The 19,621-nt window shown below is 46.3% G+C and overlaps 2 protein-coding genes across 2 annotated transcripts in view; both read right to left on the bottom strand.

Moving 5' to 3' along the window:
• Positions 1-19,621, bottom strand: part of CREBBP (CREB binding lysine acetyltransferase) — a 1,783,742-nt gene that overhangs the window by 762,068 nt on the left and 1,002,053 nt on the right. The window lies entirely within an intron of this gene.
• LOC144785252 (uncharacterized) overlaps positions 4,492-19,621 on the bottom strand; it is a 33,606-nt gene continuing 18,476 nt past the window's right edge. Inside the window, exon 4 of the mRNA XM_078664260.1 lies at positions 4,492-4,649. Within this exon, the coding sequence (XP_078520386.1) occupies positions 4,492-4,649 (158 nt within the window). The remainder of the gene's footprint in view (positions 4,650-19,621) is intronic.

Below are 19,621 nucleotides of genomic sequence, written 5' to 3' on the forward strand. Positions count from 1 at the left end.
CAGGCTACTTAATAGTCATGTTGGAGTCACTGGAGGCACAGATGGTATACCTTGAGAGAACTGAGGAGATGGTGACTGTAGGAAGTTGCTCTGTATATACTATACCAAAGTAAGGTATAGTGTGCACAGAGTCCAGTGGATCCCTAAAGGATTACAGAGGTAAAAGTAGGTATCCCCTTACTCTCTATTTGTGGTAGTGTTGGCAAGCAGTAAGGCTTTATCAGAGGGTAGCATTTATTGGACACACTCAGGCAATAAATTATGTCACACACTCAAAGACTGAACTCAGACCAATTGTTTGTTTAAAAAAATATTTCTTTATTTATATTTTATTTTTAGAACCAAGCAGGACTTGGTACAGGTAACTAAAGTTGTACTTTCCAAAACAAATTGATAAGAATATGCAAACTGTATGAAATTGGCTTTGTTACAGGTTTGTAAAATGTTTAAAAACATTTGACAATGTATTGGAATTACTTTTTGGATTACTTTTTCTACTCAGTGTGGTATGCCTAGATATCGCACTGGGACATTTCCTGGACAAAGGTAAGTAAATCACTTTTGCTTTAAAACAGTTGCTTGGGTTTTATACAAACAACTCCACACAACCTTTTCAGAGGAAAAAAAGTCAATGCAATCCTATGGGAGAAAATGTAGTTATTGGTCTGCAGGTAAGCAATCGGTTTTAAAAGTCAAGTTTCTGGGGTTAGAACAAGGGTTCCCCAGGGTCAAGGATGTACTCCAAGAGCACCCTCAGTGGCACTAGGGTGCCCAGATGCAGAGTGCTAAGGACCAATGTTAGCTAATAGGGCTGGGGGGGCCTCGGTTGGTGGATGCTCTTGAGCAAGCTACAGGGCTGTGGGAGCAAAGCTCCTAGGGTTATGCAAAGGGGGATCAAAGTTAGCACACAAGGTTCACCCACATTGGCACAGGGGCAGCAGGATGCAGGAAGCGGAGTTGGCATTGGGTGCCCTGTTTTTTTCAATGGGAGATCTCCGGTCGGAAACAAAGAATGCACGGGCAGAGAGGCTTCCTGGAGGCGGCTACCACCTGGAGACGTAAGTTGGGATGCAAGGGGATGCCTGGACACTGTTGGTTGGGTCACACAAGTCCGTGGGGCGTCGGGTGCAGGGGTGTCTTTACGCATTTGATTCTTCTAACCAGCACTGGTTGTGGTCGGGGGGCCCTTGAGGTAGAGGCTGCAGGCGTCGGAGAGGCGCTTGAGGTAGGTTGGGGATCACCAGATCAGGTTTACTGGGGACACCTCCTCTGGGTATTGGGCCACTCGAACTCGGGCCATGGGCATCTGGTGCGGACTCACAGATTTGGCTGGAGCCAAAGTCTGTTTCTGGAACAAGTCCGGTGCTCCTAGGAAGCAGAGTCTTTGCAGGGAAGGCAGGGCAGGTCCTTCAGGTTCTGGGGGACTCCTGGACATGCCGGGGTTTCCGCTGGAGCAGGTTGAGGTCGGGACAGGCCAGTAGGGCTGGGACCAAGGCAGTTGGTGTCGTCCTCTTCTTCCTTCAGTACACCCCCTTTTATTCCACCCTCCAGTGTGAGGGGCCATAAGCCGCTCTGTTTTCTGTGTCTCACCATCTTCAAAATGGCGGGACTGAGGTGTGTGCTTCGCCTCCTTCACCTGAGGGGTGGAGTTAGCAAAAGTGGGCATACCTCTCCACCTATCTGGGTTTTGACAATTCTCCCTTCCAAAGTAGGGGCCAGAACCGGTGGGGGGCAGTTGCTGGGAGCAGCAAAAGGCAGAGTCAGCTTACAAAGGCAGCAAGCCTTTGAAGCTTCCCTTTTGTGGATCCTGCCCATTCTTGGAGGAGGAGGCATGACACCTCGGCCCAGGATGTGCTTTGTTTTAGGACTCAGAGAGGAAGGCTCTCTACCCAGTGGTCCAGAAACATGTCTGGGGGTGGAAGCTGGCGAGCAGCCACTCTGCCAGGACACTAGAGTTAGGTCGTTTTTCAAGCATTATCTCCAAGATGCCCTCTGAGTGCATTTAGCATTAAATCCAACACTGCCTTCAATGTGGGTTTAATGGGCTGAGACGTTTGATACCAAACTTTTCAGTCTTCAGTAAAGCCAACATGGAGCTATGGAGTTCGTGGTACCAAACTCCCAGCCCATGGTTTACAAATGGCTATACTACGCTTACAATGCGTGTGAATGGCATAGGTACTGTAGGTGCCAAGGGCTCATGCCACTGTGCCCCTTCAGTGGTATAGTGCATCCTGCCTTAGGCTGCAAGGCCTGCTAGAGGGTGACTGACCTATGCCACAGGCAGTGTTTTGGTGGGCATGGTACACAGGGATGTGTTAAAAAATCGGACCGTAGTAACGTTCCTTGCACGGACGCACAGAGTTTCTTTAATTTGGAACTTTTCTCCAAATCTCAAACAAATTAATCCATGTACTCCAAAGCGTTACAACTTCATTTATTTCATATGGTAAATCACACAAGACAATGTATTCAACTGCTTCTCATGCAACAGAAGCAGTGTAAGAAAGTGGCTCTGTATATACTGGACCAAAGTACGGAACAGTGTGCACAGAGTCTACAGTCCCCAGAGGTTTGGCAGAGGCTAAAGTTAGATATAACCTTACTCTCTAAAGTGGTAGCTTGGTCGAGCAGTAAGGCAGTATCAGAGGACAGTGTAAAGCATTTGTTGTACACACTCAGTCAGCAAATGGTCTCACACACTCAGGAACTGAACTCTACATCTGAAAGGCACGCAGTGTAAGTTCTTGGGTAGAGGCGCCTACAAGACACTGGCACATGCCGGCTTTTCTTCCGGGGCGCGGGGGGTTGCCATTTTAATAAAGAAAGCCCGGCCCTTTAGAACTGAACGCACATGGACGGTCCCAAATGGGACATATGTTGCAGTGAAAGGCGTATGGAATAGGAGGGACATTACTCTTATAAGCATATATGCTCCTCCAAGACTACAAAAGCAGACGCTGGATAAATTGGCAGGTATCCTCTTGGAGGCAGGCTCCAGCACCCACCTAGTTGGAGGGGACTTTAATGATGTAATGGACCCTCAGTGCGATCCTACCACGGTCCCTTTTGCATGTTCTGGCGAGACACAACTCAAGAGGTTCACAGACACCCTATCACTGACAGACCTATGGCGTAGGCATCACCCAGGTACTAGAGCGAATTCCTTTTACTCCAGAGCCCATAAACCTTGTCGAGAATAGACTATATCCTGGTCCCAGCGGGAGAAGGAAAGAGATCCAAAAGGCAGAATACTTAGCAAGAGGCCTCTCTGACCACTCGCCCCTCTGGCTAACAGTGGGAAGAGTTGGGAAATGTTTGGGTAATGACTGGAGGCTCAATGCCTGGGAACTTAAGGATCCGAAGGTAGCTAAGGAAATTAGAGTGGATTCGAAGCTCTATTTTCAAGAAAATATGGGCTTGGTGGAGTTGGCTATAACTATCTGGTAGGCATACAAGACAGTCCTAAGAGATAGGGCCCAGAACATAATAGCGCATAAAAAAAGCCAGGCGCAGAAAGATATTTCGGAGACCGAAACTAGGCTCCTCCAGTTAGAAAAGCAGGCCCTCACAAGTGAAGATCCAGTATTGCTAAGGAGAATGAGGACTTTACGCCAGGAATACTTGGCTATGGCTATGGCTAGGGATGAGGCGCAACAGGCGCTTCAGGCTATGCATCGGCCCCTTTACGATTTGGGGGACAAGGCAGGTTGGCTGCCAGCATGGCTCAGCAGGAAAGAACTAGATAGCAGATGGGTAACCCAGATAGAGACAGACGATGGCCAGAGGTACGTGACCCCGTGAAGTTAGCTGAGGCCTTCGCTTATTATTACAAGGTTTTCTATGCCAAACATCCCCTGGCGGGACAGTCCGAGATTGACAGTTGTTTAGAGGCGATAGAGGTCCCCAGTCTAGGAGAAGAGGATGCTCGAGCGTTGGATGCCGAGATCACTCTGGAGGAAGTAGGGGCAGCTATCAGTTACCTGAAGTCTGGGAAAGCTCCAGGACCTAACGGATTGCCGCCAGAACTCTTCAAACAAAACGCAGACTTATTGGGCCCCCATCTGTTGAACTTATACCTGGAGGCGAGAGATGTGGGTAGTTTACCAAAAGACCTCCGCACTGCCACAATAGTGGTGATACCCAAGAAAGATAGACTGCGCAGAAGTGCAGCTCATATCGCCTCATCACGCTATTAAATATATATAGACTAAGATACTGGCTCGTGTCCTCACTGGCAGGCTCACAACAGTTTTAGTCACATTCACTAGGACCAATCTGGCTTTATGCCATGGAGGTCCACGAGATTAAACCTGCAAAGAGTACACAATTGGCTCGAGGTAACTAGCAAGAGGGCGGACCCGCATTTAATACTCTCCCTCAACGCTGAAAAAGGGTTTGATACTGTTCACTGGCCTTATCTCATTTCCACATTGGAAAGGTTTGGTTTTGGCCCCAAATTAAGGCAATGGATAACTTTTATACGAGAAGCTAATGGCCTGGATACAGGTCAATGGAGCGATCTCCGGGGAATTTCCAATAGAACGTGGGACTAGGCAAGGATGTCCCCTGTCCCTTCTTCTTTTTGCACTTGTATTGGAGGCTCTTGCGTGCGTCATTAGAGCGCAACCGGATATGACCGGGTTTCGCTGCAACAACACAGATTCAAGACAAATGAACATCGTTATAAGCAGATGACATCCTGCTCTATGTCATGAATCCCGAGGCAACACTCCCACGATTACTAGACAGTTTTGACTGCTATGGTAGACATGCAGGGTATGAAATTAACTGGGAGAAATCTTGCCTATATTCCGCGAATCAGGGATGGGGACCTTTTGACTGTGTGAGTCAGCTCCAGGTGGAACAAAATTGGATGCAATGCCAGGGTAATTAAGTGACTGCCAATAGACAGGAGGCCATACAACGTAATCTCCACAGAGTCCTCAGAGAGTTCAAAATAGATGTTGAGAGGTGGAAGGCGTTGCCTCTGACACTGCTAGGTAGGGCCGCCTTATACAAAATGGTAGTGCTGCCCAAATTCCTTTATATCCTTCAGAACACGTACTACCCAATCCCAGAGGACGTCTTTGTCAAGCTTGATGAGGCTCTACGTACATTCCTCTGGATGGAAGGCACCCCAGAGTGGCCTTAGCCACTGTACCATGCAATCAATATAATGGTGGAATATCGCTGCCAGATATTAGAGCCTACTATTGGGCCTCCCATCTGATAGTGATTAACGACTGGGAACATATGCCTGGGGATCACCCGACCTATGCGCTAGAATGCATTCAATTTGGAAAACACCCACACACCCACTACATTTATGGAGGGAAGGGAGTCGCAAAATTATTAGCAGCCACGCAGGTGGTGTTGGCCGCCTGGAAGAAAGCAGAAAGACAAATTAAATGGACCAATATCATCACTAGAGAAACCCCCCTCTGGGTGGGAGGGAGACTCACAGAATTTGCAAAACTGACTGGGTTTAAAAAATGGGATCTGCTGGGTATCTCTCGAATCAAAGACATACTAGATCACAACAAACTTGTCACCTTTCTAGCCCTCCAGAGGGAATACGACCTGCACCAGTCACAATATTATAAATATCTGAGATTATCCCATGCGTGGGAGGCGCAACGTATAGACATGGAGAAGCTCCCAGAATATGCCCCATTAGAGGGCAGACTCCTCATGGGCGAGATAGCAGAAAAAGCAGTCTCATGGACATATCAAACTATAATAAATAATCAACCAGATACACTCCTAAAACTTAGGGTTAAGTGGGAAACGGAGCTAGGGGTCCTAGAAGAACTAGACTGGGAGACTGCGCTGATGCATCCACGGGAAGTTGCCATTAAGTTGAGACTTCGACTTATTCAATTTAAGTACCTGCATAAGGCTTACTATGACAGATCTCGTTTACACAGAATTGGGAGGGCAGAAGCCCCGAATTGCCTCAGATGCAACGAGGAATCTGGAGCATATGTCCACACAATGTGGGAGTGTCGGGAGATACAAGCTTATTGGGCGAAGGTGCTGACAGAACTGGAGGCTGTATTGGGCGAAATTATACCTAGAGACCCCAAATTTGTGCTATTGGGCATTCATACAAACGTAGACCTCACAAAGCCAAAGCTACTACTAACAAACCTCGGCCTGGTGGTTGCCAAGATAGATTTGGTGCGTAAGTGGGGGTCGACGCAGGGACCTACGTTTGATGAATGGAAGAGGGGATGGATATGTAAATGACAGGAGAAAAGACCACTTATGCGGCAAGGGGTTACCCAAAAAAGTTCCTGAAAATATGGAGTCAGTGGATACAATACTATGGCCTCGAGCTGGAATTTTCGCAAATGGCCACCTAATCATACCATAAAACGATGTAGGGGGTGTGGGGATCAGAGACGCGGGGGAGTGGAGGAGTACAAAACCATGACACATGTATTGCTGTCGCAAGTATCCATGCCTATATATGTAAATGTTATCAAGACTTTGCCTCCAACACCTACAAATGTTAATTGTATTAATGTTTCTTTAAGAAAAATGTTTATAAAGAAATTTATTTTAAAAAAAAGAACTGAAGGCCAATGGTTTGGATAAAAAATATATAGTTGTTTTATTTTAGAACCAACGATAGGTATCAAAAAATACTTTCTCAGAATGAGTTACTTTAGTTAAATACTTTTCAAATAGGCAATAGACTTTTGAGTACAATAGTTACAGTTGTTGCAATAGGCAACACAATTTCAAACACAATATGACATTGAGCTCAATGGGAATTTCTAATTACATGCAATTACTTACTTTATGGATTACATTTCAAACCACAGGACTGGATCCTAGATTCAGTCCTGGGACATACCCTGTAAATAGTTGAGTAAAAGCGGGTTGGTTACAGATGTGATGTTAAGGAATATTATTGTATTTTCAAAGTTGACACTTTAAATCTTTTTCACATAGAATCACCAATGTTCTCCTAAGGGAGGAAATTCACTTAGCAGGTAAGTAGTGTAATCGTTACTTTTTCTTACTCAGTGTTGGATCCTGGATCCAGCACTGGTGCATCTCCTGTAGACAATTGAAAGAATGCGTTTATGTCATACAGGCGATTTTTAACGAATATTTGTAAGTTTCAAAAATCGACACTTAGAAACTTTTTCAGCAAAAACCAGGCAATGTTATCCTATGGAATGAAATTCAAGTTACCGGTAAGTACAGTTAAAATTGCTTTCCGGGTCAGTGCTGGGCACCAAGATCCAGTACTGGGATCTCTCCTGATAACAGGTGAGTATTTTTGTTTTCGTGATTCGGCTGATTTTAGATGAATATTTTAAAGTTTCAAAACTACACAGTTCGAAGAATTTCCAAGTGAAACCAGTCAATGTAACCCTATGGAAGGAAAGTGAGTTATCAGCTTTTGGGTAAGTCGACTGGCAGAGTTAAGGTTCTGGGCATACACTCAGGGGTCTCCAGGGTCAGGTAGGTACAGTTGTTACAGCCTTAGCGGCACAGGGGCAGCCGGGTGCAGAGGGAGATAGGCACAATGTTAGCCTACGGGCGGGAGGGGTCCTTTGGTTGGTGGCTGCTGGCATACAGGCCACGCGGCTGTGGGAGCTAGGCTCCTGGTCACTTACTCAGGGCAAAGGGGGAAGTAGATTAGGACAGAGGTTGCACTCCCAGGGGCACTCGGGCAGCTGAGTGCAGGGTGCTTTTGAGCCAATGGGCGCTCAATGTTATTCAATGGGAAAGCTGGAAGTTGAACAAAGGCTGCAGGCTCGGGGACGGAGATTCTTAAGGTGTGGCCACCACTTCGAGAGGTAAGTTGGGGTCTTTGAGGATAGGTAGACACCCAGGTGTTGGGCACAGGGGGCCGTGGGTCGCCGGGTGCAGGGGTGCCTTGACATCGGGAAATCTTACCCTCAGCTGGTCCCGGTTGGAGGGGTCCCTTGTTGTGAGGCTGCAGGCGTCGCCTGGGTCGTCGAGGAGGGTCCTTGGGCACTGGATTCGTGGTCACAATCGCTGGGGGGACGTCTTCGTGGTCTTTGTCCACTCAGACCAGGCTCGGCGGGAGGAGAGTTTGCTGGATTCGCGGTTCCTGCCTGGCACCAGGGGTTGTTGCTGTTTGAGCAGAACCACTGCTCATGGGAGTCCCAGTCTTTAGATGAGCAAGGCAGGCAGGTCCTCCCGGGTTTTAGCAGGAGCAGGTTCAAGGATCAACAGGCCGGTAGGGCTGGGGCCAAGTCAGTTGGTGTCTTCCTCTTGTTATCAGCTGCATGGCAGGTCTTCTTGTTTCTTGTTCTTCTTTCTTGTTTCAAAGCTGAATCTGAGGAATGAAGGTTCAGGGTGCCCCTAAATACTAAATTTAGGGGCGTTAGAGGTAGGGCAAGGGCAGGGACCAAAGGGTCCCGGTCCTGGGGTGAGTACACCCCCTATCCTGCTCCTCTCCTGTGGGAGGGGGTAGGGGCCTATCTCTGATTGGGCAGGGCTCCCCATCCTCAAGATGGCGGGAGCCCGGAGTTATGCTTCACCTCGCCTCTCTCACCGGAGGGGTTGGCAGAGGCTGGCACACCCCTTTCCTTCACTTAGGGTTTCCCGCCTGTCTTGCCGCCAGAGTGGGGGTCAGAACCTTTGGGGGCCAGTTGCTGAGTACAGCAATTGGCCTGGAGAAACTCACAAAAGGCAGCATGCCTTTGAAGCTTCCCCTGCCCATCCTGGGGGAGGAGGCTTGGCACCTCGTCCCAGGATTCAGGCCCCTGAGAGCGGTAAGCTCTCGACTCAGGGGTCCAGAAACATGTCTGGTGGTGGCAGCCTCGGTAGCCACGCAGTCAGGACACTGGGAGTTGGTTGGTTTCAAGGGGCATCTCTAAGATGCCCTCTGTAGTGCATTTTACATTAAATCCCACACTGGCATCAGTGTGGGTTTAATGTGCTGAGAAGCTTGATGCCAAACTTCTCAGTCTTCAGTGTAGCAATTATGGTGCCGTGGAGTTCACAATGACAACCTCCCAGCACCATATACTCTTAATGGCATCACTGCACTTAGTGCCCAGGAATGGCCCTGGGTACTGTAGGGGCACAGGGCTCATGCACCTGTGCCCACACCACTGGCATAGAGCACCCAGCTAGAGGGGCGACTGAGGTATGCCAGGGCAGTGTGTTTGTGGGCATGGCACACAGGGATGTGTGCCATGTCGGCTCTCTATTTAGTTCTGCACCAGGACACTCAGCCTGCAAAGGCAGCGTGTGTGTCTCAGGGTACAGGGCCCCTGAGGGTGGCACAATAAGTGCTGCAGCCCTTAGGGGTCTTCTCTGGTCACAGTGCCCTGGGTACCTAAGGTACCATTTACCAGGGGCTGACTTGTGGCGAAGATGCCAATTGGGTTTTGGTTTCAACACAGTTTTATGGAAGGAACACAGGCCCTGGGCACCTGATTGGCAGGAGCCCAGGGCACACTCAGGCAAAATACATGAGCGATTCAGCAAAAAGTGGGGACATGCCATGCAAGAAAGATGGCACTCTCACAAGCAGTTGAATACATTAGGTCTTGCATGTGATTTACCATCAGAAATAAATGAAGTTATAATAACGCTTTGGAGTTCATGGATTCATTTGTTTGAGATTTGGAGAAAAGTGTTAAATTAAAGAAACGCTGTGCGCCCGTGCAAGGAATGCTACTACGCTATGATTTTTGAAGATGTTAAGCGTGAATTAGGGCGGATCTCGCAGCCCGGGCTGCACGCTCAGCAGTTTAGTTGTGAGTAGGTTCAACAAAAAAGAAAACAAAGGTGTGCACTGTAGCACTTCAATGGGAACACAGGTATGCGTGCCATGTCGACTTGTAGTTTTAGGGTCTCCCCCTGGCACACAGCCTACCACTGGAAGTGTGTTTGTGTCTGTAGAGAGACTCAGAGATTGGCATAATATATGCATCAGCCTTCAGAGACTTTCTCCGGCTACAAGGCCTATGGTACCCCTGGTACCTTTTACATGGGACTTGTCTGTAGGCCAGGGGAGTGCCAATGTGAGAGCAAAGGTAAAAGTTTGGGGAAAGAACACAGGCCCTGGGTACCTGATTAGTAGGAAACCAGGGCACACTTAGTCTAGGAGCATCAGGCAAAAGGTGGGGGGTAAGCATGCAAAAAGGGGTAGTTTCCTACAATGACCCTCTAGGAGATAGGGTACCTGAAATGTGAATCTCAGGTGTCACTTGATGGAGAATACGTCTGGGAATATTCAGAGTCTGACATACGGGGCACAAGTCTATGTTGTAGACTTTAAAGCCAGCATGAAGAAATGATCAAAGAGGATCCTGATGTAGAGCAAGGCCTTGATTCAGCTCTCGACATCGACAGTGGTTTTTCCATTGTGTGCGAAGTCAAATGTTTTACCTTCAATGCTATCTTCTCCACCGACTTAGATGCCAATACCTGCTTCTTCGACGTAGATGAGTGATGTACTGTAGCCGTCAACAATCTTGAAACCAATGTAAGTCCCAACGACGAACACCGAGAGTGTTTTGACGTCAAATTGTGACTCCCCACCACCATTGACTGTGTCTTCGAAGGTGTACCTGTCTATATCGAGCATACCGGTAACTGCTCGGTCATCAACGCCATGCCTCTCGACGTCTATCAGGAACGTGTCCTTTTTAGGTTGAATTTGAGCAGCGCAGGCACTGCTCTGTGAGGCATGCTGAATTTAGATAGAGACTTGAAGCGCCGCCAATATTTTTAAAGCTTGTATCATTGTCCTTTGTAAACGGTAGCTTTTCATTCATCAATAGGCTTAGTATTCCAGCCTTACTACCACCTGGTCTCATCTTGTAACCTCCCACAAGGACTGGCCCTCTTACCTGTGTTGTTACTCTGCAGGCTTTAACTACAGCCTCCGAGCACTTTTCCTTTAAAAATTGTTTTCACATTCATGCTGTTGCAGGAAAGACACGCTCTTCCGCAACTTTAAAAAAAATGGTTTATAGCACAGCACACTACTGTGGGAACCACTCCTTTAGTTTATTTGTGGCGTCAAACACGGGTGCATGTTTTTTTCCCTTTTTGTTAACTTTTTTGTTGTTTACAAGCTCCTCATGCTGCACTTTCACGTTATTCGATGCCACGCCCCCCCTTCTTTAGACAAAATGAGTCTAAAGAAAGGGATGTGGCCACCATTAAAGTGAAACCGCGGCATGGGGCGATATTACAAAAAAAATAAGCATTTGTTTGTCAACTTAACAAATGCTTTCTTGCTGTAAAAACGCCCCATATCGCGCTTTCACTTTAATAGTGGCTGCATCCCTTTCTTTAGACGTGGTTCGTCTAAAGAAGGGGGTGCGGCCTCTATTAACGTGAAAGCGCAGCATGGGGCACTTGTAAAAAAATATTTGCAATGTAATAGGTCTTGCATTTGCGAGAATTTAAGCCACTGTCATTTACAAAGCCAATTCCTCAAATTCTCGGAAATGCTTGACATACTGCATTGCAAATACCGGTTTGACTATGGTGTCTTTCACGCTATCTTCTTCAGCTGCAGATGAATATATATTTATATGGGACTGCATACAAAGTTGATTACATATTTTGAAAGCATTTCTAATTAGTGCTCTGGGATCCCGAACATAGGCAAGACTATTCTGTAGTTATGACTTAGAAGAGGATACCATGCAAGAGAAGGAATATGCTACTTACCAGTATGCATCTGTTCTTGGCATAGAGGGCTGCAGAGTGGTACATTTATGAATAGATCGCCATCTGGTGTTGGGCTCGGATGATTGCACTTGTTTTTCTTCTGGAGAAGTCTTTGTCGTCATAGATGACTCCTCCTCTTGGTGTTAGTGCGCATGGGCATCGGCTCCATCCTTAGATTGTTTTGCCATAGTAGGGTTAGATGGAGTAGTGTAGTATAATACATAAAGATATACCCATGTAAGTGTATCTAAATAAGATAATGTTGGGACAGACAGGTTTCCGGGGAGGCAGGGAGGGCATGTACCACTCTGCAGCCCTCTATGCCAAGAACAGATGCATACTGGTAAGTAGCATATTCCGTTCGAGGCATATGGGCTGCAGATGGTACATTTATGAATAGATTGTACAGCAGTTACCTCCCTAGCGGTGGTCACCAGTGTCTGTCGCAACTGTTTGAAATAGAGTTTTTAATACAGCTTGGCCCACTCTGGCTTGTTGTGCAGCCTGTACATCAACACAGTAGTGCTTTGTGAATGTATGTGGTGTAGACCAAGTTGCTGCTCTACATATGTCATCTAGGGGAATGTTCCCTAAGAATGCCATAGATGCTCCTAGTTTTCGTGTAGAATGAGCTCTAGGAGGAACAGTTAATGTTCTCTTTGCTTTAATGTAACATATTTGTATACATCTTACAATCCATCTAGCGATGCCTGCTTTAGAGATAGGATTGCCCTTATGTGTTGGGGAAAATGCTACAAATAGTTGTTTAGTTTTCCTGAAGTTTTGTGTTCTTTCTATGTAGTACAAAATGGCTCTTTTGACATCTAGTGTATGTAGAGCCCTTTCTGCTACCGTCTGTGGCTTTGGAAAGAAGACTGGTAGTTCCACTGGCTGGTTGATGTGAAATGCTGAAATTACTTTAGGCAAGAACTTTGGGTTTGTTCTAAGAACCACTTTATTCTGGTGTAACTGTAGGAATGGTTCTTGTATTGTCAATGCCTGTAATTCACTTACTCTCCTGAGTGAGGTAATGGCTATAAGGAAAGCCACCTTCCATGTAAGGAATTGTATTTCGCATCTATGCATAGGTTCGAAAGGTGGCCCCATTAGTCTGGTGAGTACTACGTTGAGGTTCCAGACTGGGGAAGGTGGTAATCTTGGTGGAATGACTCTTTTAAGGCCTTCCATGAAGGCTTTTATCGCTGGCACTCTAAACAGGGATATGTGCTGCCTGTTTTGTAGGTACGCTGCTATAGCTGCTAGGTGTACCCTGATAGATGTGTACGCTAGATTACATTGCTGTAAGTGTAATAAGTAGCAAATAATCTCCTTTGTTGATACGTCCAGAGGGTTGATATTGTTATTAGCACAGTGTATAGCAAACCTCTTCCACTTAGCTGCATAGCATGCTCTGGTGGTGGGACGTCTCGCTTGTTTAATTATCTCCATGCAATTTGGGGGTAGATCTAAGTACCCAAATTCTAGGATTTCAGGAGCCAGATCGCTAGGTTCAATTGTGTGGGATCTGGGTGCATTATTTCTCCATGGTTCTGTGTAAGGTGCATGGGTAGAATTCGTAGCTTTTGATGTGGCACTTGTGAGAGTTGCAGGAGCGTGGTGAACCACGGTTGTCTTGCCCACGTGGGTGCTACTAGTATCATGGTCATTGAGTGTTGTTGTAGTTTTCTGACCACTAATGGGATTAGTGGGAGAGGGGGAAAAGCGTATGCAAATTTGTTGGACCAATTTATCCATAACGCATTGCCCTGCGACAGGTGGTGCGGGTACCTGGACGCGAAGCTTTGGCATTTTGCGTTCTGATGAGTGGCAAAGAGGTCTATCTCTGGCTGTCCCCATCTTTGGAAGAATGGCTGCAGTATTTGTTGGTGCAGTTCCCATTCGTGTATTTGTTCCGACTGTCTGCTTAAGATGTCTGCTATCTGGTTTTGGACTCCTGGTAGACGACCTACAAAAAATCCAGAACTACTTTCTAAAGTACCTTTTGGCCCTTCCACGGAGTGCCCCTACATATGGCTGCCATATAGAGCTTGGGATAGACTACCTATCAGACTATATAAAATGTCAACCAATGCTCCTATGGCACCGCATATGGACAAAGCCTCAGTGCCATCTCACTCGTGCACTCATTTTAGAATGTCTCGAGATGTCGGCTTGGAAAAACATCCCATGGTTGAACTATGTGGTCAACTTTTTGAAAGATCTTGACCTCATACAGTATACCATCGAGCCTTCATCCATCACTGAGATGAGCAGAAAAACCTTGAAACATCACTGTCTTACCCATTTAAGGGAACTCCGTTTGTCAAACGAAATAAGTAAACAATCAAATGTACATATTCTGATGGTTCAGGTGTCTCTAGGAACCCAGCCATATCTTTCGTATCATGTATCCAACTATGAAAAATACCTATTAACTAGGTTACGTTTTAATTTGTTTTTCAGATTGGTTACTTTCCCTAGAACCCAAAATTGGTCTCACGACCTGGATAAATGCCCATGTGACAAGGTCTCCCCCCAATCAACCATGCATGTATTACTGTTTTGTCACTACTATGCAGATATACGTAAGCGCTGGGTTTTACCATTGTTGCGCCAAATGGGGTTGAGGACCTGTCGCCCGGCCTTTCTAGCTCTGCAACATCTGGATTCACAGTATGTGGCAAAGAACCTAGCACTATTCTTGAAATCATGTATAACGATCCGTAGAACCTTGGACACGAATCTCACTTGAACATATGGACATCCGTACTAAAACTTTATAAATGAATTAAAAATTGTATCTTTAGGACAATGTATTTTTCTATATTTTATATATTTTAGATGTACTAATTGTGAACTGTGATTTTACAACGATATGTGATTTTATAATGAAATGTTTAAATACGATGTACTTTTTATGATTAACAAAATGGTTAACCGAATAAAAGATTTGAACAAGACTCCTGGTAGGTGTTCGGCTAACAGATAGATGTTTTGAGGAATGGCCCATCTCCAGATTTCCTGTGCTAGTCTGGATAGTTGGAGAGAGTGCGTCCCCCCCCTGTTTTTGAATATAATACATTGCTGTCATGTTGTCTGTTCTGATCAGGACTGCTTTGTTGGTAACCTGTATTTGGAAGGCTTTCAATGCTAGAAACACCGCTAGTAGTTCTAGGTAATTGATGTGCAGTCTTTTTTCCTGCACACTCCACCTTCCTTGTACTGTGTATTTCTCCATATGTGCTCCCCATCCTGTGAGCGATGCGTCCGCTGTTATTGTCACCTGTGGAATTGGTTCTAGGAACGACCGCCCCTTGGCAATGTTTGTTGTGTTCCACCACTTCAGAGAGCGGTGTGTGCGGTCGTCTACCAACACCAGATCTGTAATCTGTCCTTGAGCCTGATTCCACTGTGTCGCTAAGCATTCTTGTAGCGGACGCATTTGTAGTTTGGCATATGGTATTAGCAGTATGCAGGATGACATCATCCCTAATAGCTGCATGAACACTCTTGCTGGTAGTGAGTGTTGTGGCTGGAATCTTTGAATGATTGTAAGCATTGTTTGGATCCTGACTGGATTGGGGTATACTTTGGCTTTTTCTGTGTCTATAGTAGCCCCCAGATATTGTTGAACCTTGCTTGGTTGTAGGTGTGACTTTGTGTAGTTCACCGTGAACCCTAGCTGGTGTAGTAGCTGAATTGTCTTTTGTGTGTTTTGAAGACATTCCTCTTGTGACTTGGCCTTTATTAGCCAGTCGTCCAAGTATGGGAAGACATGTATTTGTTGTCTTCTTAGGTGAGCTGCCACCACTGCTAGGCATTTTGTGAACACCCTTGGTGCCGTTGTGACACCAAACGGAAGGACTTTGAACTGATAATGTTGTCCTTCTACCACAAACCTGAGGTATTTCCTGTGGGCTTTGTGAATCGGGATATGAAAGTAAGCGTCTTTTAGATCCAGTGTAGAAAGAAAGTCCCCTTTCTTCAGTAAAGGAAGTACCTGTTGGAGCGTGACCATGTGGAAATGTTCCGAATTTATGTATGCGTTGAGAGGTCTTAGGTCCAGTATCGGTCTTAGAGACCCATCCTTTTTGGGAATTAGGAAGTATAGGGAGTATACTCCTGTTCCTTGTTGGTGCTGTGGAACCTTCTCTATGGCATGCTTTCCTAGCAGGGATAGTACTTCCTGCTTTAACAGTGTCAGGTGATCTTGTTTCATTGGACGCTGTTTGGGGGGGATGTTTGGTGGGGTAGATGTGAGTTCCAGGCAATAACCATGTTGGATAATTTGTCTCACCCACCTGTCTGATGTGATGTTTTCCCAGACAGGTAGGAACTGTGATAGGCGTCCCCCGACCGGTGTTATATGGTCTGGGGGGAGCTGTATGAAGTCACTGCTTTGGGGTTGGAGAGTTGCGGTTGTTGTTGTTTCCGCGACCTCTACCCTTGTTGTTGTTACCTCTGTAACTACCTCTAGAATTACCTCTGGGTGATGTAGGTGTAAAGGAGGTTTGTTGCTGGCTTGTACCTGTATTTTTGGATCCTCCTCTATAGGTGGACCTACGAAAGGAACCTCTTTGTGTCGGCTGTTGCAATGCTCCCATTGATTTAGCCGTTTCCGTATCCTTTTTCATCTTTTCTAAGGCCTCATCTGTCCCTGTGCCGAAAAGTGTTTTCCCATCAAAAGGTTGGTTCAGTAACGATGTTTGTACCTCTTGTTTGAACCCTGATACCCTGAGCCATGCATGTCTCCTTAACATGATGCTTGTGTTTGTAGATCTTGCCGCAGTGTCTGCTGCGTCTAGGGCGCACTTTATGGAAGTGTTAGTAATTAACTTCCCTTCTTGTATGAGTTGATCTGCCCTCTTTTGATGTTCTTTAGGGAGATGTGTGATGAGTTTTTCTAATTCATCATAATGCGCTCTGTCATACCTTGCAAGTAGTGCCTGTGTATTAGCTATGCGCCAGCTGTTTGCCGCTTGAGATGCTACTCTCTTGCCAGAAGCATCTATTAGCTTAGACTCTGTCAGGAGGTGGAGCTTCTCCTGTAGATAAAGAGTTTGCTCTCTTACGAGCGTTTGTGACCACTAGTGAGTCTAGAGGAATTTGCCCTTTAATGTATATTGGGTCTTTTGGAGCTGCTCTATATTTCTTATCGATTCTTGGGTTCAGTACCCTGGCCCTCACTGGGTCTTTGAATATCTCTGATGTATGACTGAGAAGGCCCTTAAGCATTGGTAGTGTTCCTGATGTTCTTTGTGCAGTAGGTAGTGTTTCTAATAAGAAATCCTCTATTTGAGGTTCTGCATGTAGTTCTACCTTGTGATATGTTGCTGCTCTATTAATGAGTTGCGCAAACCCAGTATTATCATCAGGAGGTGAAGGTTTTGAAGGATACATTTCAGGGTCGTTATCGTTATCTGACCCTACATTGTACTCTTCCCATGGGTCTGCCTCCTCTGGGATTGTGTCTTCATCATCCCCAGGATGTTCTCCCTCCCCTGTGTCACTCTCTACATCTGTTGTAGGTGTAGATGGTCGTGTGGGAGGAATATTTGGTCTATTGTGAGGAAGAGGAGAAGATGGTGTGTGTCTAGGTTTTGGAGAAGGGGGAGGAGTTGTATTTGTCCCCATTGTTCTCTTCTTCGGATGGGTTTTGTCGTCCGAATGTTCATTCTTCCTCTTTTTAGGTAGTTCTGTGACTACCTTGCCAGTTTTTGGATCAATAAACAGAGTCTTTTGTTTAGGATCTGTCTTGTATTCCTGTGTCGGTACCGCAGTTTTCGGTTCCGAAAGGTGTTTTTTCTTCTGACTGTCCATTTGCATTTTCGGCACCGAGATTTTATTCGGATCCGATGTCTTCGGTATCGAAGATGTCCCCGGTGTTTCGGTGTCGACATGGACTGCTTCGACTTCAAGCTTTCCTTGACTTGGAGCTTCGGTGTCGATGTGGTCTGTTTATCGGAACCACCATGATGGGAGACCGAGTGTTTCGGTTTCGGTGCCGGGCTCGAAGGCGGGGCGTCGGAAACTTTTTTCGGTTGTCTGACCGGGCTCGAGGGCGGGGTCGACACCATGCGGGGTCTGTTCTTTGGTAAAGAGACGTCGTCCCTCACGGTTTGTTGGACGTCGATTTCCTCGACGTCGGACTCGTCCACTTCAGACCCCGCCTCGTCGGCCTCTTCTTCCTCCTCTTCTGGGTGCTGGTCCTCAAACAGCTCCGGGATTGCTTGTGACTGCATTCTCGATATCTCGTGTCTTCGGGCTCGACGGTTTCTAATCGTCGATTTTGAAGAGAACGCTGCACAGGCCTCACAGTCCCTGGATTCGTGTTCAGGGGACAAGCAGAGGTTGCACACCTCGTGTAGGTCCTTGTGTGGGAACTTAGCACCACACGTTGGACATTTTTTGAATGGAGTCCTTTCCATGGACCCCGGGCTGGACTACTTCGAGTTTCTCGTAGTCGTCGTCCTTCGAAACGCGTCGGTATGGAAGTGAAGTCGCGTTCGATAACAATACCGTCGAATTGGAAAGGGTTACGCGCCGAATATAACCTTCGTTATCGAAGTCGGTCCGGAGCGCTTCGATCCTCATCCGAACCCGATGGCGGAAAAAAACAATCTAAGGATGGAGCCGATGCCCATGCGCACTAACACCAAGAGGAGGAGTCATCTATGACGACAAAGACTTCTCCAGAAGAAAAACAAGTGCAATCATCCGAGCCCAACACCAGATGGCGATCTATTCATAAATGTACCATCTGCAGCCCATATGCCTCGAACCTTTAAATACCTGTAACAATTTATGTGCAGATCCGCAGCCCGCATCTCGGTGTTGAAAAGTACAGTGGATGGAGCAGACTGTCTAGCCTTTTATAGAAATAGCTGGTCGTTAAAGGCATAGTGCTGCTGGGCTATTCTTTAATCTAGAGCCAAGACTCATTTTGAAGATAATCCCTATGTATATGGTTGGAGCAAGTCCTTTAGAGGCCATGGGCAGTGTGTCCAGGCCGCAGTTTAAGGCCCTGAAAACTGTGTCCTGTATATGGCTTTCGATGGCAATGCAAGATACATTTTGTTCCCAAGTGGGAGTTCTCGAGTTACAAAGAAATTGAGCCCCCCGCTTTCTATGGACCTTTGCAGTACCAGGTTCCCCTGCCTCTCGAGAGAAAACGGCTTCCCTTTCTTGCCTCTGACAAAGCTCACAAAGTATTGATTATTCACTCTTTTCTTGTTGAGTGTTGTTTATATAGCATGAGACAGCATGCCTGGAACCCAGTCTAGGCAGTTGCTCCTTCGAATTGAAAGGATAAGGAAATAAAGTCTGAGGAGTGAGAGACAGGGATACATCAAAGACCGACATCTCCTTGGGCAAGGAGGCTGGGCATGTACACAGATCTAATTTGTCAGGGTAGAAAACTGTGAAAGAGGACCAACCGCAAGTGCTTTAAGTTCTCTAACTCTATGTGCAGAGGCTTGTGTAATCAACAACAGTCTTCAAAGCATCAATCTAACTGAAAAACTGCGTATTGGCTCAAAAGGAGATGTTCTAAGGGAAGACATCGAACGGAGTGGGAGGAACCAGGTGCAGCAAAGCTTTCCAAAAATGTGTCACTAAAGGTAACCTAAACAAACAAAGGATGAGAAAGAAACATGTTCGAGTGGCGTATATAAATACAATTATTAGCAGGTATTCTGGCATCCAAGATGGCATCTGAACCTTCATCAGAGAGGCAAAAGGATTAGTGATGGTCTGCTCGATTTCTACCTGTGCAGCTGCAGCATTTGTGATTGGTTGTAGAAGACCTGACATCCATGCTGCAAGAGCAGGTTCACCTTGTGCAGGAAATGAAGAGGTGAATGAGTAAAGACTGCCAACAGGTCGATGTAACAGATCTTGTTTAATTCAGAGCAATTAGAATCAGTTATGCTTG

The sequence above is a fragment of the Lissotriton helveticus genome, chromosome 10 (genome assembly GCF_964261635.1).
Source record: "Lissotriton helveticus chromosome 10, aLisHel1.1, whole genome shotgun sequence".
NCBI classification, from domain to species: domain Eukaryota; kingdom Metazoa; phylum Chordata; class Amphibia; order Caudata; family Salamandridae; genus Lissotriton; species Lissotriton helveticus.